Source organism: Scleropages formosus, chromosome 19, assembly GCF_900964775.1.
Source record: "Scleropages formosus chromosome 19, fSclFor1.1, whole genome shotgun sequence".
Taxonomy (NCBI): Eukaryota; Metazoa; Chordata; class Actinopteri; order Osteoglossiformes; family Osteoglossidae; genus Scleropages; species Scleropages formosus.
The window spans coordinates 21,335,911-21,361,579 of NC_041824.1; the positions used below are offsets into that span (position 1 = coordinate 21,335,911).

Sequence of the window (25,669 nt, forward strand, 5' to 3'; positions counted from 1 at the left end):
GTGCAACTCCCTGCCTTACACACGGTGATTCTGGGATAGGCTCCGCAGTGCTGTGACCTTGCCCAGCACAAGCTATTGGTGAAAGAGAGTAAGGTAATGGACTTTCACCATGACAGTGAACTTTGACTTCTCAATAGAGCTTTGAATATGTAAAATCCACAAAACAGGCACTACATGCAGAGTATTATTATGCTGAACAAAAAACTCAAAGGAAAGTAACAAATGGAGAGAAGAGGGGCTTAGTTGTGAGTTTCAGATATAGCCACACCCTGAGAAACATCCATTTGAGAGATGAGAATTCCACTTTATGAAGAGTATAATTTCCTACTCCTATTTTGGCTTATGCGATATTTCTCTGCATTTGAAAGAATTTAGCATTTTGCTCACCTCTTGACAGCAGAGCATTTGTTCTCCACAGGTATTTAGCAAAAACATTTATCAAAGGTGACTTATAATGCTGGATACACAGGATGGAACTTACCATCTTACACTCATTCACCCATCCATACAGCAGCGCAAAGTAACACACTTACATTACAGACCATTTTGAGTCCTCAAATCATTTGAAACAAAATGTCTGAACTGTGGGAAGACACCTGACCATCCTGAGGGAGCAAGGATGAACATGGGAAGAATCTTATACTGTACCTTTGTCAGGTGAGGAAGGCTATATGAAGGTAGCTTTGTGGTGAAGGTTATCACTTTGCAATCTGAAGGTCCCTGGTTAAAATCCCTGCTCCTGCTTTAGTGCAGTATACATGGGTAAATTCTAAATTTTAACACAAAGCTACCTTTGCTAAAAGGTGTCAGCTAAATAAAGGTTGATTATGTCTCATAAATAGATAATGCTGTAATTTACAGTTGCACTTACATTAAAAAATCAAAATATATCATTCAAATATTTCTATATATGATATTCACATATTTTCCCTTCACTTAAAGATCTTAGCATCACAGGTAAAGCATTGAACAGGTTGTGGTCTGATTTTCCATTGTTTCTTTCTCTCCCTCATGTCCTCTTTACTGGTGTACCACAACAATGGGTGTTAAGAAATCTCTTCTCCCTGCATTCGTTCATTTTCTGGAACCACTCTTCCTGATCCAGGAGACAGGGGTCCAGAACCTATTCTAGAAACACTGGGCACAAGGCTGGGTGGAGGGGGAACATCCTGGGTAGCGTGCCAATCCATTGCAGGGTAAACATTGGTGCGTGAAGTGGAAAGAAACAAGCATAAAAATCACATCTTCAACTATGGCTCTCTTTCTCTTAATGTAATGCAAATTGTATTTTCTTTAAGATGTATGTCGCTTTAGAGAAAAGCATCCAAGTGAATAAATTTAAATGTAAACACACATGCAGACACTCCTTCACCATTCACAAACTACAGGCAATTTGGTATTACCAATCCAGTTGAAATGCATGTCTTTGAACTGTGGAGGGAAACCCAAGCAGACATGGGGAGAACATGCAAACCCCACACATACTGAGTGGGATTGGAACCTACACCGTAGACGCACAAGTGCTGTGAAGCAGCAGCACATCTCGCTGCCGCGACGCCCACCTGTACCTTCGCCCCACGGGAAGCCGAATCACCTCTTGCAGCTTCGGTCATTTTAACGCAGATGATGTTCGGATCTTTATTTCTTTACCTTCTTTCGGTTCTCAGGTGTCAAATGTAATTTATGTTCTGTGAACTTAATAGAAAACTTCCTAAGAGAAACGTTACACGAGGATGAACTGGACTCCCATCCAGGCTGAATAAGGCCTCACACCCTACGATTCCTGGATAAGCTCCAGACCACCATGACTCCACATCGCACAATGGTTATCGATAGTGAATGCAAGGACTAAAGAGCCCACAAGAAGTGTAAACTGTTTTTTTTTTTTTTTTTTAAATTCATTACAGTTTTTACCTGACAGCCTAACTCACTGACAAACACAGTAACTTAAGCTATGTCTGCACTACATATTTAATTTATTCATTTACTTTACAGAACGCTTTTCTCCAAAGCGACTTACTGCACGTTAGTTTATTACTTAGTGACTCTGGACTTACAAACAAATCAAGTTTACAAAATACTTCTTGTCCCAACTGTGTTCGTAAGTTGAGGAACCAAACGGCATCCTCACACTCAGCACTGTGACTCACTTAAGTCCTGTTTTCACACTCACTGACACTCTTCGTTCTACACGCTAAGTACTCCTATATCCTTATATTTAATCTCTCGAGCCACACAGCACCAATTATATATTTCGCGTTAATTCCACTGCGTTATAACAAAACTAAACTAACAACATAAAAATACACCGTCGGTCAAAGTACTTAACGTCAAAGCCACACTTGCGAACAGCCTGTGACACTACACTGTCCCGACTGGTTGGTTGGGTGCGTGAGTACGTGCTTACGTACGTACGTGCGTACTTGCGTCAGCGGGCGGGCGGGCGCGCCAGAGGTCTCGCGTTCCGGCGCGAGCGGCCGTGGAAGCTCTAGAAACGTCCAGAGCGAGGCTCCCTGCTGCGTCACTGCGCGAGAGCGAGAAGCTCAGACACGCGAATTAACACCGTAGTGGCTCGGCTTCAGGATCTTCTTTTATCGTACTTCACCGATTATTGACATAAGACAAAATATCACAAAGGGCAGCGCGTCAAAAAAAGGAAGGAACGAAAGAAAACGCAGAAAAGACGGCTACAAGATGTAAGTTCTGGGCGGAGGGTGTGTGAGAGAGGGAACACGCGGCTCTATTTAATCGGTCACGAACGCAGATTTGTGCGTTTACCATGTTTTTTTTTTATGCACGAGCAGAGGACAGCGCACGCGCGGTACTCCTTTTGCTCACTTTCTGTGTCATCTGTGTTGTGCACGCGACGGAGACTTGGCGGGAGCCTCACGTTGGCCGAGCGCGCTAGGCCTCGGCTAGCTAACATACCGTGGAATAAAGGATGTTGGCGCATTTTCTAAATGTGTGCATTCACTGAATAGCGCGATTTAAAGTTACCTTACTCACTGCTAAAAATGACGCCACACCACAAGTGTTTTTGTGTTTTATAAGTTCAATAAATTCGCCAATTAATGAGTCGCGTTTACGCGACCCACCGGCTCGGCGCCCTGGGATCACGTGGGTGACGAGTGCGCGGGTCGCGCGCTAAGTTAACACAACTGTGTTAATGAGACGTAAAAAACGGCGCGGGCGTGCGTTCGCTGCCCTTTTAATCGCTTTGTATGCGTTCACTGTAGTTTCGCAGCGTTACTCTGCACTTCTGCGTGACTCAGGCGTGGTTTTGTACTGCAAATTGTCCGCTCAAACATAGCGACTAAGTAAGTGTTCCATCCATGTCGACCCACACAGCCAGCATGGTAATCAATGTCACAATGTTCAGTTAAATGATTAACTTCAGTGCTCTTATACTTACTAGGCTCTCATTAACAAGCCAGTGCCTCATTGGGGGGGCGGTTCTACATTCTGATACTACTACTAGTTAAATCGGAAGTGCTGACGAGCAGAAGCACGAATGAATGAGTTGTATAGCCAGCCAACTGAGCCTCTTCCACGTGTTATAGTCAGGTTATTGACTTCAGCGGATTGTGACACTGCAGCGAGTAACACTGAAAAGCACATGTGTCGCAGGTTTCCGAGCACGCGTGACGTAGGACACGGATCGACCTTGACGGGTGGACTCTGCCTGAGCGAGCCTGATGGCCGGGAGCACGATGGGCTCTCCTCCATGCTCGCACAACGTTGTCCTTGCTGTGTGAACTCTCACCCTGACCACCTGAATACCCTTTTCTTCCCTCTGTCTGTAGCTGTAGGTTAGTGCTTGGGCCGGGGATGCTGCGGTGTCCGTTTCCCCGGTAATGTGCTGTCCTGGAGTCCAATAGTTAGTGCAGTGATGCTCACTATTGGTATATGACCACAGACCAGTGGTCTTTGCATATTGTGTGTTTCACATTAAAGGAAGGCAGTTTACAAAGGTCTGCCTACGTTTTTCTTGTTCTTCACACTTAACGAACAAAGAGAGATTAAAGGCAAAGTTAGGAAGTTTGTGTACTCGTCGGTGCTCCAGTCTAGCTTCAATGAATTAATGGTGAGTCAGCTGACTACTCGGGACAGTGATTTAAAGCTGTCTGCATGTCAGCCTTTTCCATTGGTTTCGTGTGTTGGAAATGATTAATTATTCGTTCCAGTGGTTGCTACTTATTTTTACACCATATGTTTATCAGGAAGGGCTAATAGCAAACTTTGATGGGTGGAAGTAAAATCTAACAACTTGTCTTGAGCAGGGTTGTGGTGACCCAGAGCCTATCCCGGAATCAGCTGTGCAAGGCCCGGGGGGGGGGGGGGGGGTACACCCTGGACGAGACACCAGTTCCTCACTGGGGAGCCGTGCGCGCGCACACACCAGCTCTCCCACTGCAGGCAATTTAGCATCACCAGTCCACCTGAATATTGTGGACTGTGGAAGGAAACAAGAGCACCTGGAGGAAACCGATGCAGACACAGAGAATATGCTCCACACAGAGTGGGGATTGAACCCATGTTCATTTGCACCACCCTGCTCGCGGCACCACCTAATACATTTTGAGCCACTAATTTTAAAGTCGAGTTCATTATGAAGCAGCACACACAGCTACAAAAGATAAACGTAAAACCCTGGAACATCTATGAATAAGTTGAAGTTCTGTTTAAAGAAGGTTCCAATGCGTTTTCCATGAATGTTAAATCTTATGGGTGCCCTGCTTCACTGCCCAGTGTCTTTCTTTCCAGATGCGACAATCCTGCTTCATATTTTTATTCCCTTTAACTCTTAATCATTTACAGGCAGCCAGCAAGTGCTAAGTGGTACGACAGACGAGACTATGTCTTCGTTGAGTTTTGTGTAGAGGACAGCAAAGACGTCCAGGTGAAATTTGAAAAGTCAAAGCTTGACTTCAAGTAAGTGAGCGAGTGACATTTGTTCTTTTTCATAATTGAATGGCATTCTGTGAATTGTTTGTGGTAGTTGCAATAATTTATAAAACCAGTGGCAAGATTAATGCTGTTTTTCCTGCTATGTCTATAGCAGTGTTCTGGATTAAGGGGTGTGTGCATATATACATAGAATATATTTCTCAAAATTATAAATATTTTAACTATTCTTTTCACCCCTCCCCCCTGATGTTAAGCTGTCTTGGTGGAACAGATGGGCTCAAACATCAAAATGAAATTGAACTTTTTGAAGTTATCGATCCGAATGTAAGCGTTTTTACTTATGTTTTTCCATGCTTTTTTATACTGATAGTTATTTGCAGTTACACTGTCTACATCTTGATTTGTTTTCCGCAATCTGTTGTCTCACAGGAGTCGAAGCACAAACGCACAGATAGATCTGTTCTGTGTTGTTTAAAAAAATCTGAATCTGGGAAGTCATGGCCAAGGTTAACAAAAGACAAGGCAAAAGTGAGTTTTTCTAGTTATCAGGTGAACAGCTGGTTGTCTTATTTTCTTCATAGACTCTGCCCACATGGTCTTTTCACAGCGTTTGAAGATTTACAGATTCATTAACTAATATGCACAGTGTGGGCTGTCAGTGTAACAGTAAAGTTGGCTAGTACTCAAAATAAGCATTAGGTGAGGGATCTTGTTTCTGACTGTCAGAGCTGTCGCTGTAAGTAGACTTCATTCCCTTCATCTGTGCTTTCATTGGCTGACATGTTTGTGTTGGCAGTTAGTCAGAAAATGCTGTAATTGAGCTAACCTCTGTCTCTCTTAATCCTTACAGCTGTGTTACTTGTTTACATGGAAATCTTTTTATCCATTATATATAGTTTCTGTCATCCTTGGTAAAAATAATAAAATGACATTAAATAAACCAAATCTAAGTGGCTGCCTTTGGGGTTTGTGTGTGTTGCTTATATTTCTCAGATCAACTGGCTCAGTGTTGACTTCAACAACTGGAAAGACTGGGAAGATGATTCCGATGAAGAACTTTCCAATTTTGACCGTTTCTCAGAGGTCAGTTAGTATTTACGTGTAACTTTTGTGGTGCAATGTTACTGTGTTTTCCCACTGTTTTGAGATGGGAAGAAAACCTCTTAAGTAAATTTTTTTTACAGATGATGAACAACATGGGAGGAGAAGATGAACTACCAGATGTCGATGGGGCTGATGATGTAAGATTTTAACAATAATTACAAATATTAAGAAATTTGGTTATATGGGCTTGAGGCAGACCCTCCACTTTTCCAACACCTTTTGTATTGTAGACTTACTTCAAAATGGATTGAAGTTTTTTTTTTTTTTTTTAAATTTGCTATTGTCAGCTCAATACTCCACAGTTTCAAAATGAAGTTTTTGCAGCTTGACAGAAAAAAAAAAACTGTCGTTACTAGCAGAGGGAATCAGTTTTCTACTGTAATTTTCTCCGGTATATCTAGTATGCATACGTCAGAGGAAAACATTACTCTTGCATATGTAATATGTATACAAGGCTTATGTTTACATTGTACTGTAATTCACAGGAGGAGTCTGCTGATAGTGATGATGAAAGTAAGTACTGTATTTCCTCAAGTGTGAAAGTTGCTGCTTGTTCTGCATTGCTTGTGAAATTTAAGCATTCATGGGTGTAACAGCTGTTCTGTATCTTGGTGCCTTGGTCACTTGAGTTTATATTTATATTCTTCATTGTGAGACTAAGTAATCCTAAACTTAACAACGTCTGTGTGTCACTTGGACGCAAGTTCTCTGCAAGGTGCATTGAAGAGTTAAGTGTCAAGTTTCTAATGATTTTACTATTAGGATTTTCCTATGCTTCAAAGCATACCTGTTAATTTTATGATGCTTAAAGTTGCACAGACTTCAGCTGAATGTCATTTAGACCTAATGCTGTTAAACATTTTGTTTATATTTCTTGAAGATGCAGAATGTCCTAAGTGCAACCCATGAATTAAAAAGCTCTGCTGTGAATTAGCCATGAAATGTGTGAAAATCAGATTTTCAAGGTGCTGTGGACAAATTTGGATTTCTTGCTGTAAATGTTAAAGAAATTCTTATGACAAGAAGCATTCATTGGATGGTTCTTAGGTATTGATGATACTGTAATACCATTATGAAATAATTGAATTAGGTGGAAGTATTGGGCACAAAAATGTGGATCTGACCCCATTTTCTTTTTTTTTTTACTTTTAGAAATGCCAGATCTTGAGTGAAGGAAAAGGACGTGTGCGCTAGAAGGAAAAATGTACCAATTGCTGATCTGAAAAGTAAATGATCTATAGACAAGAGATGGTAGCCATATACAAATCGTTGCATCTTTTTAATAGCAGTTTTCCCAGACAGTTATAAACAACGGCTTCACTGACGTTTGATATGCATACCATTGTACAGAGCTGTCTCCAGTCTTTGGCAGTGCTGTGCTTTACTGTTTTATTCTGCATGGACTATTTCCATGATGTGTTGTGAGGTATTATTGTCCATTAACCAAAACACTGGCTTTGACACTATATTGGCAAATATGTCTGAAGTTTAATGATGTATGTCTTACCCCACCTGTCCTTTTTTGTTTAAAAGTGACATTGTTTACAGGGGGGCAGAATATATTCATGGTAGTTTCTAATGAAAATAACGTTAACGAATTTCAAAGCCAAGTATATTTTCAATAAAGTCTTGTTTGTTTTTTAATTTTTCCCAGTGTTGTTCATATTAAAATGTCAAAATCTGTTCAAGTAGTTTTCAGTTATGATACAGGTCTTTGGAGCCCTTTCTCTGTATATGTAATTGCAAGCACTGTTAATGAACATGTCGGTATTAAGTGTACTGATATTTAAACTGGTTATCTGGCTGGGGATGATGAGTTGCAGTTTGTCACTTTCACGTAGTACTTGCTTTTTCTTAAATTAATGTTTCTCATACATCAGATTTTGAAAGTGCGCAATTATAAAATCCTTTTGAAAAAGTTGTTCCTAACTTGATGTTAAAATTAATACTTTCCTATAGCTGGTTATTAAAGCAGCTACCAGAACAGTTTCTTCCACATGGGTTTAAAAAAAGACTGCATAAACCTTATAAAGATTGGTGCTTTTGATCCATGGACTATTTAACATTTATGTAATCATTACAGCTGTACATTTTTGGATCTCAAACATTGAAAAGGTAAAGAATTAAATGGTCAAGCTGCTGTCAAAGTGGGTAAAAGATATGAACACACTATGTCAACCTGTCAATTTATTACAGGTGGAAGGACTTAAATTTGTGAAATGAGGTGAGGATTTTTTTTTTTTTTTTTTTGTCTACATCTTTCTAATAAATTGTCAAGATTCAGTTACAAGTATATGTTTTAAATGTAGTGCTGCACACATTCTGGCTTCTTGGGTTAACAGATTGACTGTTTTATTGACTGTACTATAAAGAGACATGCAGTACCAATAATTTCCATAAACATAGCAAAACATAAGTTGAGAAGCATTTAATATGCAGTTTGTTTAGCAGATGCTTCTCTACAAAGCGATATAGCCAGTACTTAGTACTTAAATGACACCTTTATTTATGGCAACTTTCAATGATGGATACACTACACTAAACTAGTACTTGCTGTATAACTTGGATGTTCCTCAGTCCTTTCAACAAGACCATTGGTCTATGTTTTATAGACATGTCAGGACAGTCATACCAAAAAATGTGTAATCAGTGGTTCAAGTGTTCATGTTTATGCACCTTATACACTATTGCTTATTTTGTTATTGAAATCAGTTTTGGAAAATGCAAATGAAATTACACATCCTATGTGATGTTTGAAGAACACATCTGTTTTGTGAGTTACACATGTTTACATTTTTGTTTTGTTGGTACCACAGCTCTGTTACATGTTCCTCTGTTGGCCACCTATGAGATTCACAGCCTAATAAGTCCAGTGTTAATGCAAATTCAGGGAGGTGCCAGGAGAGATGCATTCTGAGAGCCTCTGTCCCTTCTGGAAGGGATTCAGCAGTTTGGAGGGACGGAGGGTGCTCAATCCACCACATCAGAGCCCAGAAATGAAAACCTGTAGGCTTTGGGTTTTCGGCCCATGCTATTTTACTGTAAAATCAGTAATGGTGTTCCCATTCCATTTGTTATAACTACACAGTACAGTTATCGGTAGACTGACTGCTATGTACAGGGAGCTCTGCGTAAGTACATAGTATCTACACTCTGAGGAAGACAAATGTATCTATCAGTAGGAGATTCACAATACAACCCTGCAATTTTGTGGTATTCCTGCCTCTGTGGACTGTTTAGCTGAACGGTTGAGGTACTGCGTGGTAGAGACTGATGACAACTGCTGAAGAGTGTACAAAGAACAAACGGAGCGTTGCGCATTCCCAACCGTGGACAGAACTACGTGTCATCACAATTTTGCTCTAAAGTTAGGAAATCCTTTTTTTTTTAGCAGATCCCTTTCTTCAAGGTGACTTAAACTTACTTTTGCAATCTAAGCAAGTTGGTGATGTACCCATTTATACACTTGAGTATTTTTTACAGAATGTAGAGCAAGTAATTGGATCCTAAACCAGGAGTGGGGTATATACTTTTCTCTTTTTGCAGCTGAACCTGTGGGCTTTTCTGTGTTTTTAGTTTCCCGAATGCACTTAAAAACAGGAATTATTAATGAAAAGTGACCGCTACATAATTTAGCCTGATTTTTATTCAAGCTGTTTCTGCCACTGACAAAGACTCCTAGATGTGTGTTCAGGTCTTGATATTCCAAACCCCACCACCGGGGGGCTCTCTGGTCTTTCTGCTACAGAGACCTGCTAGACTGCCTATCTGCCAACCATGGATTTGAATCTGGCTCTGGTTTTCTCAGCCCTGTTTTCCTCCCACACTTCAGAGACATGTTTTAGATCAGTTGGTGATTCAAAGCTGTCCATATTGTGTGAACAAGCGTGTGTCGTTGCCATGCGATGGACCAAACTTCTATCCGGGCTGAACCCTGACTCATGCCTTATGCTTTTACGACAGTCTCAGGACTGCTAACCCTGCATTTGACAAGCAGTTATTGATTATGGATGGGTAGATGGTATTTTAGTGGATCCTGAGGTCATTCTGATGCATATGGGAAGCATGGTAGGGCAGCATGGTAGCACAGCGAGTAGCGCTGCTGTCTCACAGCGCCTGGGTGATGCGAGAGGTTGTGGGTTTTAATCCCTGCTCAGTCTGTGTGGAGTTTGCATGTTCTCCCTGTGTCTGCATGGGTTTCCTCCTACAGTCCAAAGACGTGCTGTTCAGGTTCCCCCATGGTATGCGTGTGTGTGTGTGTGTGTGTGAGAGAGAATGTGTCCCACTGATGTATGGATGAGTGACCCAGTGTAAGTAGTGTATCTAGCAGTGTAAGTCTCAGAGTAGAGCTGCTACTCCTCTACGTAGAGAGGAGCCAGTTGAGGTGGTTCAGGCATCTGATAAGGATGCCCCCTGGGTGCCTCCCTTTGGAGGTATACCAGACACGTCCAACTGGGATGAGGCCCCGAGGTTGGCCCAGAACTTGCTGGAGGGATTATACCTCCCAGTTGGCCTGGGAATGGCTGGGGATCCCCCGGGCTGAGCTGGAGGAAGTTGCAGGGGACAGGGGTAGCTGGGCCTCTCTGCTCTCCCTGTTGCCACAGTGACCCTACTAGTTCAAGCAGGAAAGAAAATGAATAGATAGATACAAGAATAATGAATATTGCTATAGGGTTCACATACTGTACAGCAGCACTGTACCTGTATTACCATTGACAGTGGTATTCCTTTCTGGACCAAGATATGAGTTTGTAGAGTACAGTTTGACAGACCTATGTGTCAGATTGTCTACTGCTTGTTAATGCTTTGTGACAAAGACATCAGTTGAGAAGTAATTGTTGGAGACGGAGTGGACAGACGACACCAAACTGCTCTTCAGCGTGATGCTGAGCGAAATATTATCCAGCACAGGCAGTCCCCGAGTTACGAAGGTCCAACTTACGTACAACCCGTATTTACGAACAACCCCCTTACTGACCGGAAGTTTTTTTTTTTTTTTTGTCCCTCTTAAATAACAATCAAATAAAAACTTCATAATTAAGCCTATAATATTAAAAATTTGACTTACTCTACATACAATGGTTCGTAATAACAGAGGCGCTACTTTGCAAAGTGCATCAAAACATTGCGTCTACAGCGGTCTGTCGATTCGCAGGCGGGGGGCGTGGGCCCAAGGTAGGACAGACTTCCTTCTTTTCCCGTTAAGTGTCTCGTGTGTTACTGTATTTGCCTTTAATTTTTTTTTGTTTTTACCCTCGTAACCATGGCACTGAAGTGTAAATGTGATACAAGCGACGGTGATGCATCCAAGAAAAAAGAAACAATCACGATTGAAACTAAAGAGGAAACGATCAAGCGAAAGATGAAACACCGATGAACAATGGAAATGCGAACACTAAAGTTTTTTTTTAATGTTTTGCGCGCACACACACACACACACACTACCCCTCCCCCCCTCGTTCTCAAACCTCCCTCGCTTTGCTCTTCCAACCCCTGTCCCTCATCGTTCCCCAGTCCCGTTCCACGTCTCTTTGATAACAACCGCCCGCCTCGTGGATCGACCACGATTTCGGATCCTCGCCTCCGTTCAGCTCGCCGATCGACCGACTGACCGTTCGCCCGTCCCCGACCGCAAGAACATGTCTAGTTCTTTGATTCCGAATAAACAATCCTGCACTTGGGTCCAGCCTCCTCCGTGTCCTTTGTTCATCATCACAATAGCAACATTTATTATTATATCTCTTTTATGTTTCTCTCTGTTAAAAATGCTGTGGTTACATTTAATATCATTATTATTATCATTACATCATTGCATTGTATTATTACTACTGTATTGCTACATTAAAGATGTTTTAGTGTATCCAAAGTGTTTCTTTAATGTTTTTTATGCATAGAAAGGTCCACGATACATGATATAGTCAGACAAACATTTGACAAACTGACGTTAGATACCCGCCATACCTAAATGTTCCGACTTACGTCAAAATCCGACTTAAAGACAGACCGAGGACACGGAACTCGTTCGTAATTCGGGCACCGCTTCTATAAATGTGTGTATGTTACATGCACGCGCACACGCCCCTTTTTTTTCTTTTGTTGTATACATGCAGAGCCCACACGGAAGCGTCACCCGTGATATTCCTGAGTGGACAAATTCGGGCTCTGCCACGGGCTTCAGGGTGCAGTAGCCTGGTGGTAGTGGTGTCAGCACTTCAGGCAGAGGGACTAGAACACGCACACGCAAGCGGGTTTTGATGCCCCCTTTCGCAAAACACTTACCACCACAAACAGGGGAGCTTATGGCCATGGGGGGCCAGTGCGAGGAGAGCGTAATCCCTTCTACAATGAGCTGTGCACGTGTTGCTCAGCTGGGCGCATTCTGGGCCCTGCGTGCGCTACCCCCCCCCCCCATCACCTGTATTTGGATCAACGCTCCCTTATGCTGCGTGTCCCTGCTCATGATCCGTCCCCAACGCTGAGGGTTTCCTAACTTCACCTACATCCGTATTAACTCACCCAAATGGTGTTTCTTGTTTGGTCCTCGTTTCCGTCCGCCGTATTCCATATCGTACCAAACGCAGTACGGCTATGCGGATGATTCTACGTATCGTTGAGAGGATCGAGTCGCGCTGTATTCGTGTTCACGACGTCGCCTAAACTGCTGCGTTTGTTTGCAGCCATGTTCGTTTGCCTTTCTGCAGCACGTTTTTTTTTTTTTTGTAAGCAACTCTTTCTCTTATTGCTTAAGCATTCCTGAATGATTGAGGTGCGTCGTCACGGCGATGGCGAGCTCTGATACAAAGGCAGGGGCGGTACGTGCACAAGAGCACGGCCCTTGTGACATGCAGCACAGTTCAGCACGTGCTGCGACTGACTGTTGAGGACGACTAAAGAGCCCAGGAAACCCTCAGCGGCTCAATTTCGACGTACGAACAGCAAGGGTCGCGTGGGAGGTAGAAGTTCTTTTCTAGAGGCCTCTGCATCGAGCCTCTGTTTTCGAGGCATGAGACGCGAACCTTAACCCGAGTGCGGTCTTCGAAGGACTTTTGTAACAGAATAACACGATGGGAAGTAGGGGAAGAGATCCAGCGCTGCTGGAACACAACACCCTAACCGCACAAGCACATTATCTGAACCGCTTGTCCCATACGGGGTCGCGGGAAGCCGGAGCCTAATCCGGCAACACAGGGCGTAAGGCACCCTAACCGCTGATGCAATAATAAAAGCACGTATACATAATAAACACAACATAACGTATTGTAACTCAATCATTGTATATACTGCTTGATTTCATACTGAAAACTTTGACAACTCCTTGAAGAATTACTCCAGCGCACCCCTTAGATTCTTCGAACAAATGGAGACGGTTAAGGACCTCGCCGTCGACTCGCCTCCCGAGTCTATGTTCAGCTTAAGTACGCAAATGTTTTCACACCCCCTCATGTGACAATATCTCTTGCTGAAAAAAGTAGTATAATATACGTGTAAATGATGGGTGCCCCTTACGGTTTCTCCGGCAGGTGGTGAGCCCACCGAAGAGCGGCTCCACGTCATGGCTTCGGGCTGAGCCCGGCCAGGCCCCGTGGGCATAGAGCTGGCCACCAGGCGCTCGCATGCGACCCCCCCCCCCCAGGCCTGGCTCCAGGGTGGGGCCCCGGTGACCCCATACCGGGCGGGGTTAACGAAAGCCTTGATTTTTCTTCATAAGGGGTTTTTGAACCGCGCTTTGTGTCGTCTGTCATCCAGGACCTGTCTGCCATGGGAGACCCTACCAGGGGCATATAGCCCCAGACAACATAGCTCCTGAAATCATTCAGGCACTCAAACCCCTCCACCACGATAAGGTGGCGGTTCACGGAGGGGCCAAGTGCCCAGCCGACCCAAACCTCGGGCGCCAACTCTGGTTTTTGGGACTTGGAATGTCACCTCACTGGCGGGGAAGGAGCCTGAGCTGGTGCGGGAAGTTGAGAGATACTGTCTAGATATAGTCGGGCTCACTTCCACTCACAGCTTGGGTTCTGGAACCACTCTACTCGATCGAGGGTGGACTCTCCACTATTCTGGCGTTGCCCAAGGTGAGAGGCGGCGGGCTGGTGTGGGCTTATTAATAGCCCCCCAGTTCAGCCGCCATGTGTTGGAGTCTACCCCGGTGAATGAGAGGGTCATCTCCCTACGCCTTCGGGTCAGGGAACGGTCTCTCACTGTCGTTTGTGCTTATGCGCCTAGCGGCAGTGTAGAGTACCCGGCCTTTTTAGAGTCCCTGGGGGGCGTGCTGGAAAGCGCTCCCACTGGGGACTCTGTCGTTCTACTGGGGGACTTTAACGCCCACGTGGGCAGCGACAGTGATACCTGGAGGGGCGTGATTGGGAGGAACGGCCTCCCTGATCTGAACCCGAGCGGTGAGTTGTTATTGGATTTCTGTGCTAGTCGCGGTTTATCCATAACGAACACCATGTTCATGCATAAGGGTGTCCATCAGTGCACTTGGCACCAGGACACCCTAGGTCGGAGGTCGATGATCGACTTTGTAGTTGTTTCTTCTGACCTTCGGCTATATATCTTGGACACTCGGGTGAAGAGAGGGGCTGAGCTGTCAACTGATCACCACCTGGTGGTGAGTTGGATTCGATGGCGGGGGAAAAAGCTGGACAGACCTGGCAGGCCCAAACGCATAGTGAGGGTCTGTTGGGAACGTTTGGCGGAGGCCCCTGTCAGAGAGGTCTTCAACTCCCACCTCCGACAGAGCTTCAACCAGGTCCCGAGGGAGGTGGGGGACATTGAGTCCGAATGGACTATGTTCCGCTCCTCCATTGTCGGTGCGGCGGTTCGGAGCTGCGGCCATAAGGTCTCCGGCGCCTGTCGCGGCGGCAATCCCCGAACACGGTGGTGGACACCGGAAGTAAGGGATGCCGTCAAGCTGAAGAAGGAGTTCTATCGGGCCTGGCTGGCTCATGGGACTCCTGAAGCAGCTGACAGGTACCGACGGGCCAAACGGAGCGCGGATCTGGCAGTCGCCGCGGCAAAAACTTGGGCTTGGGAGGAGTTTGGCGAGGCCATGGAGGAAGACTTTCGGTCGGCCTCAAAGAGATTCTGGCAAACCGTCCGGCGACTCAGAGGGGGGAAGCGGTGTTCCACAAACACTGTTTACAGTGGAAGTGGTGCGCTGCTGACCTCAACTGAGGATGTCGTCGGGCGGTGGAAGGAGTACTTTGAGGATCTCCTCAATCCCTCCGACACGCCTTCCGTAGAGGAAGCTGAGGCTGGAGACTTGGAGGGGGACTCGTCCATTACCCTGGCTGAAGTTGCTGAGGTAGTCAAAAAACTCCTCGGTGGCAAGGCTCCGGGGGTGGATGAGATCCGCCCCGAGTTTCTCAAGTCTCTGGATGCTGTGGGGCTGTCTTGGCTGACACGCCTCTGCAGCATTGCGTGGAGCTCGGGAACGGTGCCTCTGGACTGGCAGACCGGGGTGGTGGTCCCTCTTTTTAAGAAGGGGGACCGGAGATTGTGTTCCAACTACAGGGGGATCACACTCCTTAGCCTCCCTGGGAAAGTCTATGCCAGGGTACTGGAAAGGAGAATCCGACCGATGGTCGAACCTCGGATTCAGGAGGAGCAATGCGGTTTTCGCCCTGGCCGTGGAACACTGGACCAGCTCTATACCCTCACTAGGGTGCTGGAGGGTTCGTGGGAGTTTGCCCAACCAGTCCATATGTGTTTTGTGGATCTGGAGAAGGCATTCGACCGTGTCCCTCGTGGCATCCTGTGGGGGGTACTTCGGGATTATGGGGTTCGGGGCTCGTTGCTACGGGCTGTTCGTTCCCTGTATGACCGGAGCAGGAGCTTGGTTCGCATTGCCGGCAGTAAGTCAGACCTGTTCCCGGTGCATGTTGGACTCCGCCAGGGCTGCCCTTTGTCACCGATTCTGTTCATTATCTTTATGGACAGAATTTCTAGGCGCAGTCAGGGAACGGAGGGTGTCTGTTTTGGTGGCCGCGAGATCTCGTCTCTGCTTTTTGCGGACGATGTGGTCCTGTTGGCTTCATCAAGTCAAGACTTGCAGCGTGCACTGGGGAGGTTTGCAGCCGAGTGCGAAGCGGCGGGGATGAGAATCGGCACCTCCAAATCCGAGGCCATGGTTCTCAGTCGGAAAAAGGTGGATTGCCCCCTCCGGGTTAGGGGGGAGTTGCTCCCTCAAGCGGAGGAGTTTAAGTATCTCGGGGTCTTGTTCACGAGTGAGGGAAAAATGGAGAGGCAGGTCGACAGACGGATCGGTGCGGCGTCCGCAGTAATGCGGTCATTGTACCGGTCTGTTGTGGTGAAGAGGGAGCTGAGTCGTAAGGCGAAGCTCTCAATTTACCGGTTGATCTACGTTCCTACCCTCACCTATGGTCATGAACTCTGGATCATGACCGAAAGAATGAGATTGCGGATACAAGCGGCAGAAATGAGTTTCCTCCGCAGAGTGGCTGGGCGCACCCTTAGGGATAGGGTGAGGAGCTCAGTCACCCGGGAGGAGCTCGGAGTAGAGCCGCTGCTCCTCCGCATCCAGAGGAGCCAGTTGAGGTGGCTCGGGCATCTGTTCCGGATGCCTCCTGGACGCCTCCCTGGGGAGGTGTTCCGGGCTTGTCCCACTGGGAGGAGGCCTCGGGGCAGACCGAGGACACGTTGGAGAGACTATGTCTCCCGGCTGGCCTGGGAACGCCTTGGGGTTTCCCCAGGGGAACTGGAGGAGGTGTGCGGGGAGAGGGAAGTCTGGAGGACTCTGCTCGGACTGCTGCCCCCGCGACCCGGCCCCGGATAAAAGCGGAGGAAGATGGATGGATGGATGGATGATGGGTGCCCAGTCCAGCCCCAAGCTCCGCCCCCTGGACACACAAACAGCGGACGGAAACAAAAGGCCGCGCTGCCCGCTTTTTGTGCGTTAAAACAAAGCGCAATAAAGGCGTGAGCGCAGCAATATCCTTTCAGCAGCAGGAATCCCGTCGACAGCTCTGGTCAGCGCGATGCACCGGTGAAGCAGCTGAATGGCAGCTGCGTGGCCCCACGAGCCTCTCCAAATGGGGATTTTCCAGCGCTTCGGGGGGCCACACAATGCAAACCTCTGGCTAATCACTTCTGTACAGAACGGCCTGGCGGCACCCGGGATGGGAGTTAGGGGTGGAAAACATAGCACGTGTGTTTACATGAGGTCCGCTTCACTGGAGGGATGGTGTGTGTGTGTGTGTGTGTGTGTGTGTGTGTGTGTGTGTGTGTGTGTGTGTGTTGCAGGGCTGTGGGGGGGTGCTGCTGGGTGGCACCGCTTCTTTCAACAGCAAGGCACAGTGTTGCCTCATTTTACTACGGCTCCTGAACACCCCCTTGTGAGATGAATTCTTGTTACCCGAACACATCATTTCCAATTAAGCCCAATGGTAAAAATTTTCCTGAACCCAAAAATTGTCACCATTTATGCTAAAAATTACCAGATCCCATTCAGGTGGACACAGTTACTGTTTTTCAGTGGTTAACATTAGTTATCATAACATAAGGTGGTTGAACTGGTTACTCTAAACTGAGCATTGTGTGTGTGTGTGTGTGTGTGTGTGTGTGTGTGAGACATGGCTGTATGGGTGGGTGAATGATCGCATGGAGCCGAGCACAGCGTATCACTGTATGTCACTTTAGACAAAGGTGTCAGCTAAATACTACTTAATGATCATTGCATGTTGTTGTGGAGAAAAGCATCAGCTGAACAAATATAAATATAAATACAAAAGTCTCATGCTGCAGAGCTGTTTGTACGTTGCTCAGCACATGAAATCCAAATTCAGTTCTTTCAAATGGGAAGAAATACGTCATACGGGTATTAAATTAAACTGCCGTAACCCGAGAAGGCAAATCTAGGCCGTGACCGTAGCGATTGATACGTCGTGTGTATTTTAAAAAGCACTGCGTACGGTCTCAAATCGACTGCACCCTACAATCACGTGTCTGCATCCAAATCCCTCCTTCTGTCGATATAATACACTCTTTGTATTGTTCTCTGATATGTATGTCGCTTTGGAGAGGAGCGTCTCTTAATAGAATACATGTAAATGTATATGTGAATATATGCATATGAATATATTGAATATATTCAATACATACACTGCATTTATGAATATATGAATGCACTGATGTATGGATGAGTGACCCAGTGTAAGTAGTGTATCTAGCGGTGTAAGTCTTCGGGTGCTCTGGTTTCCTCCCACCCTCCAAAGACATGCTGTTCGGGTTCACACAGACAGAGTGTGTTCCACTGATGTATGGATGAGTGACGTAGTATATCTAGCAGTGTAAGTCACCGTGGTGAATAAGGTGTGCGAGCTCATAACAGTACATAGAGTTCACTGGAAGTTGCTTTGGAGAAAAGCGTCTGCTAAATAAATAAATGTAATGAATATATGAATATATATATATATGAATCTCAAAAAGCCCTAGTTGTTCACTTGTGCTGTTTGGCTCCTCTTTCCAGATGTGTCCCTTCAGACCCAAAGTAATGTTTCTCACAGTATTATGCTGGACCTAATAACACACCTGACACCATGTGCTTTTAAATTTAATACCAGTCTAATGTTGGAAATGAATAAAAACCCAAAAGATGTTTTATTTCTTTCATTTTGTTTTTATTTCCTTAATTTTTACAAGGCGTTTCTTGGTAAATCAACTGAACCCATCGCCACGTGCCGCTTTTTTTATTCCCCTCTTTCCCTATTTGTTCGCTATTTCAATGGGCACTTGCTGGAATATGTGCGCTCTGCCGCATCGAACAAACAAGCTGCGCTTCGGCAATCGCGCGTATGTACCCGAGTCACCTGTTTCTTGTGGGATGTACGTCGTTTTTGGAGAAAAGCATGAGCCAAACGCATAAACATAACATTTGTTCTTTATTTTCCCTTTTCACGCTGGTATCCAGTAAGGTGGGCGTGGTGGGAGGGCACCGGAGTCCGCGTGGCTGTAGTTATGGTTCCGAGTGTCACTGTGGGCAGTTTTTTCAGGAGGTGAATGAGCACATGGAACCGATTCGATGAATGAAAGTTAAAATAGTTTTACTGGTCTTATGAGTCCTTCACAAGGTTTTGCCCAAATGATGGCAAAAGGGTCTCTCTTCCAAGAAAACCAGCCGCCAGGATTGAGCAAATAGTCAAAACGCTGTCTACAACAGGTCATTGAGCAAAATAGTGGGGCGGAGATTTAATTTTGGATATTAGACCTTATGATGGGCGTCCATCACTGACCCCGTAAACCTTCTTTCAGTTCCGCAAAGTTGGAGAAGTGACAAAGGGGCTACAGATGGAGTGACAAACAGCCATCGGTTTTATAATGTAATTAGAGCTGGAAATAAAATAACTATGATTGTTTTTCTCTTCTGGCTCAATTTCATGGTAAATTCCCATAGAAACGTTGTGTTGAGCCTGAACCGAGGCTGCTTCCGAATCTCACAAGTCGCCGTCAAGTCGGTTCCCTGCGGGCCTTCCGCTCTCTCTGTTTTTTCTGCGCGTTTACCTGCTCTTTCCCTCACGCCAGCGCTTACCGAACACACCGAAATACGCAAAGTCAAGGTCCACGATCCGCCCACAACACAACTCGGATGCGTCTCGTCCACCGAAAGCGCCGCGGAGAGTTTGCGAGCCGTCTCCTCCTCCGGCGTCCCGCATGGCCCGGTCCTCCCGCGTCTCCGTGTCCACGGGGACAATAACTTCTTAACGTTCTCTTGCCGTTAATCGATTTGTGTGTTTTTACAAAATGTGTTACGCCAAAATGTTTCATCATTCAAACTCATCGCGGAAGTTAAAAAACATGCGGTTACCCTTTTGATTTTACCTTGATTTTTTTTTTTCTTTTTACTGAAGCGTGGTGAGATTAATTTGTGACGTCGCACGAGATTTCTCCTCGACGCTTTTCCGTTATCTTTGCACGAGCGGGTGAAATGGACTGAATCCCCTACTGTGCCCAGGTCTCTCGACCGCTTCCCTTGCCTCCTCTCTCCGCCTCCCGGTGCAGACGATGCCTGGCCGCGGTGTGCGTGGACGGCGGGGCGAGGGTGAGAGACGGGTTAAGCTTTTTTTTTTTTTTTTTTTTTTGGTTCCCCGTGCCCTCCCACCCGCTCCCCCCTGTGACTGTGGCGTCACTTTGGCCCCGGGCCGTTATAAATCCCCCACCGCCCCGTGTGCTCTGTCAGAGAGGCTGGGTGTCTGCAGGACATGCTCAACCTTAGGCTTGTTGTGTCTCTTTGCTAACCATCACCTTCAGTTCTGCATACATGCATAGATCTTGACAAAACCAGCGCTTGTCTCCACACCTGCTTGCTTATGTCTTTATGACAGGCAAAAAAAATCCTGCGAAGGAACGGGGGTTTGCGTAGAAACGCTAAGAAGCGACGCCGATTCGACTGCGCTACATGCAGGCCTGTTTGCGCGCCGCCTTGTCGATAGATTAGAATAGATCTGTAGAGGATTCGCTTTTGTGCCTCGCGTCTCTTTCCTCCTCCGTTAGTTTCCGAAACGAGTCGAGATTAAGCAACCGCCACCAAGGTAAGGTCGCCCGACTCCGAAGGGATTTTTTTTCGCCCTTTCGGTCGTCCGAGACGGTTCGAAGGGGTTTTTTTTCACCTTTTTTTCTCCCTCCATTTTTTCCGGGTGTTTCCAGCAGCTGCCAAGTATGTGGGAGTTCCGGTCAATGTTGTTCTGGAGGGCGGTTTTCGCCGAGTTCTACGGCACCATGTTCTTCGTGTTTTTCGGGATGGGTGCCGCCATGCGCTTCACCACCGGCCCCTACTACGTGTTCCACATGGCGTTTGGCTTCGGTTTGGCGGCCGCCACCTTCATCCAGTCCATTGGCCACATCAGCGGGGGCCACATCAACCCTGCCGTCACTTTCGCCTACCTGATTGGCTCTCAGATGTCCCTGTTCCGTGCCTTCTTCTACATGATAGCCCAGGTGATGGGAGCTTTGGCCGGGGCCGCCGTACTCTACGGGGTCACGCCGAACAACTTCCGAGGCAGCATGGTGCTCAATACGGTAAGTGCAAGCGCACGCCACTAGCGCTGCCGGACCACCGATCCTCTCTTCCCGCTTCCCGTTCTGGTCCGGAGATGGAGGTAGAGCGCCGGGCTGCGGACCACCGCGTCAAACCTGTGCAGATATAACGCTTCGGTCCCCATGCAGGCAGAGTCGGTAGAGAAGGTCACTTATTTCCAGCGCATTAGTGTATATTGTCATTTTAGCTGCCTCATCTGAACTGAATTTGTCGTCAAATACAAAACTGTGATGCGCGAAACACTCCTGCCAAGTTGGGCCACCGTCTCCCGAACGCATACCATGCGATGCAAACACGCCGTCTCCGCCACACTCGTCGTCCGACGCAAGCGCCGTATCCGGCCTGGTATTCCGTCGGTAATGTACCGCGTGCAATGCGGCAAAGCCCATTTTGTCGATTTTTGCTTTACGCTCTCCCGGTGGTCAGCAAACGTTCTCGGCGACCAACGCTGGCGAACGGCACGTTTGTGCATCTGCGGCAGAGCCGCAGCACGTGGCTGCCGCAACTCCGTGTGTTTGCGATGCGCGCACCCTTGGTCGCGTGTCACTATGGTCCCAGGTCTCGGTGCAGGTATCTGACCGCCCTGGAAGAAACACGCGATCGGGAGACAGACTGCTTTAACGGTCCTTCTCCAAATACGAGCGAGTCTGAAAGAGAGCGTCCACCACTGACACAAAGCAGGAATGCAGTTAATGTGATGATGCTTACATCTGTCTGAACTCGTGATGTCCTCTGTCATCTCCCTGGACACGGTAATTACATTTATGCGTTTATCTGACTCTTTCCTCCACAGCAGCTTACGCTGATTTACCCATTTATACAGCAGGGTACTGTTACTGGGGTAATTAAGGGTAAGTACCTTGCTGAAGAACAGTACAGCAGGAGGTGGGGTAGAAATGTGCTGCATCAGTGTTGAGAGGCAGCAGTGCTGATACCGCAGTATATCCCATCATCTTAGGCAGTACCATACTTACTCCTAGACCGCGGTTTCCCACGTCTGAGTGATAACCAGATTTGCGGTACAGGCTGCGCGCTCCGTTAGGGGTGAACTCGGGCCACGTACAAGTCTCTGTTGAGAAAGTCTTTTAAAAAACCGCTAAACTTCAGGACAGGAAGGAAGCGTACGGGGCAATGAGGTTGCGATTCGTTCGAACGATACGTTTGTCGGTCTTAAAGATCTCGGCGCGACATTCTCGGAGATCACGTGACGCCGGATTTGAGCAGAGAACTGAGAAGCCCTCTTGCGCATCGTGCTCCGGATCGTGACCCTCCCTACCTCCTGTTCCGCAGCTGCAGCCGGGTATCAGCCAGGGCATGGCCACCACGGTCGAGATCTTCCTCACGATGCAGCTCGTGATCTGCGTCTTCGCCGTGACCGACGAAAGGCGCAACGGACGCCTCGGCTCCGCCGCCCTGTCCATCGGCTTCTCCGTTCTCATCGGACACTTGTTCGGGGTAAGAGAGAAGCCGGGCTACGTGACAAGACATGAGCAGGGCAGACATGAGCTACGTTAGAGACTTAAAGGACTGAGTCAGAAGCAAAACAGTGTGTTTCAATCCTAGATATTAACATCCTAAATGCATTCTTCCTGGGGGCACAGGGGCGCAGCGGGCTTGTCTGGGTCCTGCTTTCCGGCAGGTCTGGGGTTCGAGTCCTGCTTGGGGTGCCTTGCGATGGACTGGCACCCCACCCAGGGCGTGTCCCCTCCCCCTCCGGTCTTACGCCCCGCGTTGCCGGGTTAGGCTCCGGTTCGCCGCGACCCCGCTTGGGCCAAGCGGCTTCAGCCGGCGCGTGTGTGCATTCTTCCTTCTGGCCACGCGTGTGGAGTGATACTTTCTGTGCCTCTTATAAGAGCTGCAAGCTCAGGCTGTTCAGTGGATAAATGCGTGTATATGGATGCGATGCTGAGAGCCGAGTTCTGTTTTATAGATGTATTACACAGGAGCCGGTATGAACCCTGCCCGGTCCTTCGCCTCCGCCGTGTTTGTCAGGAACTTCTTCAACCACTGGGTAAGAATTTCATCGAGGCTTTTCTCTGATGTCAATAGCAATATTGCTTATTACTTGAATAAACTGGCTTCGGCTGCAAAAGTGAAGACCCGTGCCGAGCGCGTCTTGGGCGTTTCTCAGGCGCGCGACCTCCCGTCTAGGATTCGGGGCTGAACTTTAACGCGGTGTATGTATTTGGAGTCGGCGCTGTCGCGAAATTTCTTCAAGGAATGCGCGAATGTTCACTTCGCCCGGTCGGGGGATGCGTGTCACAGCGCGTGCGCAACGCCTCTACGGCGCACGCTGCCGCAACGAGGCCCTCGCGTTCCCGCACCGTCCCGGGCGACTCTGCCATTTTTGCGTTCGTCTTTGTGTGTGTGTCTGTTCACAGATATACTGGGTGGGTCCTATGGTTGGAGCCGCGATGGGAGCTCTGCTGTACGACTTCATGCTGTTCCCCCGCATGCGCGGTCTGTCCGAGAGACTGGCCACGCTGAAGGGCAGCCGCCCCCCCCGAGGCCGAGAGCCAGCAGGAGACCCGCGGGGAGCCCATCGAGCTCAAGACGCAGGCCTTATAAACGCCGTGTCGACACCGCCCCCGCTCCCACTCCCCCAGACACACTCCACCGGAGCACACGCACGAACACACGGACGCACGCGCACACACCGCAAACCTGCCCCCGCCCCCCCGCTCCGCCACCGAACTGCGAACGCAGTGAAATGCGGGCCGGCGGGCTCCGGCATCGCTGCCCGCCGCCCCCGCCGCCCCCACCTGCCCGCCCCCCCGCCGGATCGCGGGACGAAGGCGCCGAAGCGGAGGAGGAAAGCCGGTGCCCGTCGACCTCGCGCCTCGCCGCGCGCGTGGGGGCGACGCCTGGCCGGACAGGGCGGGGCCGCTCGGCTCCGAACGCTCAGGACGGAGGCGCCCGTCTCGGTCCCCGTCTCCCGGAGCGGTGGACTCTCGCTCTGCCTCCTCAGCCCTTTCGCCTCCCCTCGTCCCCTCGCGTTCTCTTCCATCTCCCGCACCCGCGGCCCGTGACGTGGCCGTACGCTGTAACGGTTCACCGGGTTTATGCTGTTTTTAATTCCATTTTCCTCTGTGTGTGTGAGCGTTTCATTTTTTAGTCCTCATTTTTCACCGCCGCTCGCCCGTGTTTGTATCGATGCCTGTGTTTTGTCTATTCCGCTATTACTTTTGCGACCGAGAAAGCGAGCGGCACCCTGTGCCCCCGCTGAAAATTTTGCCGGAAATTCTGGTTCCCTTTAGCGTTTTCCGGAAGCCACCTTCGGCTAAAGCCCTTTCCTCTTTCCTTTACCGCAAAAGAGAGCCGGTGCTCAAAAAAGCCCCATTGGCGCCCCAAGCGAATGGCCCGGCAGGTCTCGAGCGGCCGTGGGCCTGGCCTCGACGTGTCCACAAGGACGGAGCACACATGGATTCTTACTCCTCTTTCAATGAAAAATAAATGCAAAACAACACCACACGATGCTGGTCTTCTTTCGACTAAACTCATCCTTTGCCGTTACCCGTATCCATGAGCTATTTGGCTGGAATTCCTCAGCGTCTTCCCCCCAACCCTAAAATCGCACACCTCCGATTTCCCCGTGCCGTTTGCTTCCCGAATTTAGAACCGCTAGTCGCGTGCCGGGATGGCATCCTTCTGCGCAGTCTGCGTGGGAATTTAGATGCGATGACCTGATATATCTGTGGGACGGCGGAGGGCCGCTTTCACACTAGCGTGTACCGTAGCATCACGGGATTGACTTTGACCTCCGACCTCTGACCTCCGATTGCTTTTTCTCGAGCCGACAGGTCCGTTTTTGAACTTAACCGTGTTCCTAGCGATCCGGCGCCGACTTTGGCCCCTTTGACAAAAGCGCCGAGATCCTTGTTGATGCAGTGATTTCCCGATTCTTTCTGACGCTACCGCAGGCCTAGTCCTCCTTCTTACTCGAGAAGCGGGGCAGCTTCCCGGGGTTTATGATGAGGGTTTCCGACGAGACGCTTTTCCGACCTCGGACGGACGGCCGCTTGTCCTCCGCTCCGTGAGGTCCTCAAACCCCCTGCTTTAGACTGGTTTATTTTCCTTAATTCTTTAGAGACGTGTATGTCTGGTTTGTGCGTGGACTTGATGGACAGGGTGGCGAAGACGCTCTTAGCCCAAGCACCAAACCCTGCGCACCCCCCCCGCCCCCGTGCTCCTTTAGCCCCTCCCTGAGCTCCAGTCGCCATACCTTCTGCTTGTTTGCAGCGCCGCGGCGCTTTGTACGGAAGTGACGGCTGCTCGGAGTGCGGAGTGCCTGACGTTGGCGATGAAGTGATTGAGACGACCCAAGTACCCCGAGAGATGAGGTGCGCATGCGCTGATCATGAAACCTCGCAGGTCCCTGTGTTCTTCTGCCTTTTCACATGGATTGAGAGAGAGAGAGAGAGAGAGAGAGAGAGAGAGAGAGAGAGAGAGAGAGAGAGGGGGCATTTTCGGTGCGTGCAAGACAGAACGACTTTTTTCTCACGTATGAAATGAAATTGTTTTAACGAGAGGGGTTTTTTCCGCTGGAATGACATTTTTGAACCGGTAACTGGAATGTCGTGAGGATTTTGACCGAGACCG

At 48.1% G+C, this 25,669-nt stretch overlaps 2 protein-coding genes across 2 annotated transcripts; both read left to right on the plus strand.

Annotated features, from left to right (window-relative positions):
- The first annotated feature begins 2,409 nt into the window (after positions 1–2,409).
- Positions 2,410–7,660, plus strand: ptges3a (prostaglandin E synthase 3a (cytosolic)). Its single transcript, XM_018760790.2, has 8 exons — positions 2,410–2,696; positions 4,819–4,932; positions 5,163–5,232; positions 5,338–5,436; positions 5,902–5,991; positions 6,093–6,149; positions 6,498–6,525; positions 7,165–7,660. Coding segments are annotated over exons 1-8 (480 nt in total). The 5' UTR covers positions 2,410–2,694; the 3' UTR covers positions 7,185–7,660.
- A 12,881-nt stretch (positions 7,661–20,541) lies between these two features.
- On the plus strand, positions 20,542–23,682 carry mipa (major intrinsic protein of lens fiber a). Its single transcript, XM_018760355.2, is given in 6 exon segments — positions 20,542–20,564; positions 20,683–21,051; positions 22,361–22,525; positions 23,001–23,081; positions 23,452–23,568; positions 23,570–23,682. Coding segments are annotated over 5 exon segments (792 nt in total). The 5' UTR covers positions 20,542–20,564; positions 20,683–20,691; the 3' UTR covers positions 23,639–23,682.
- Positions 23,683–25,669: the final 1,987 nt, after the last annotated feature.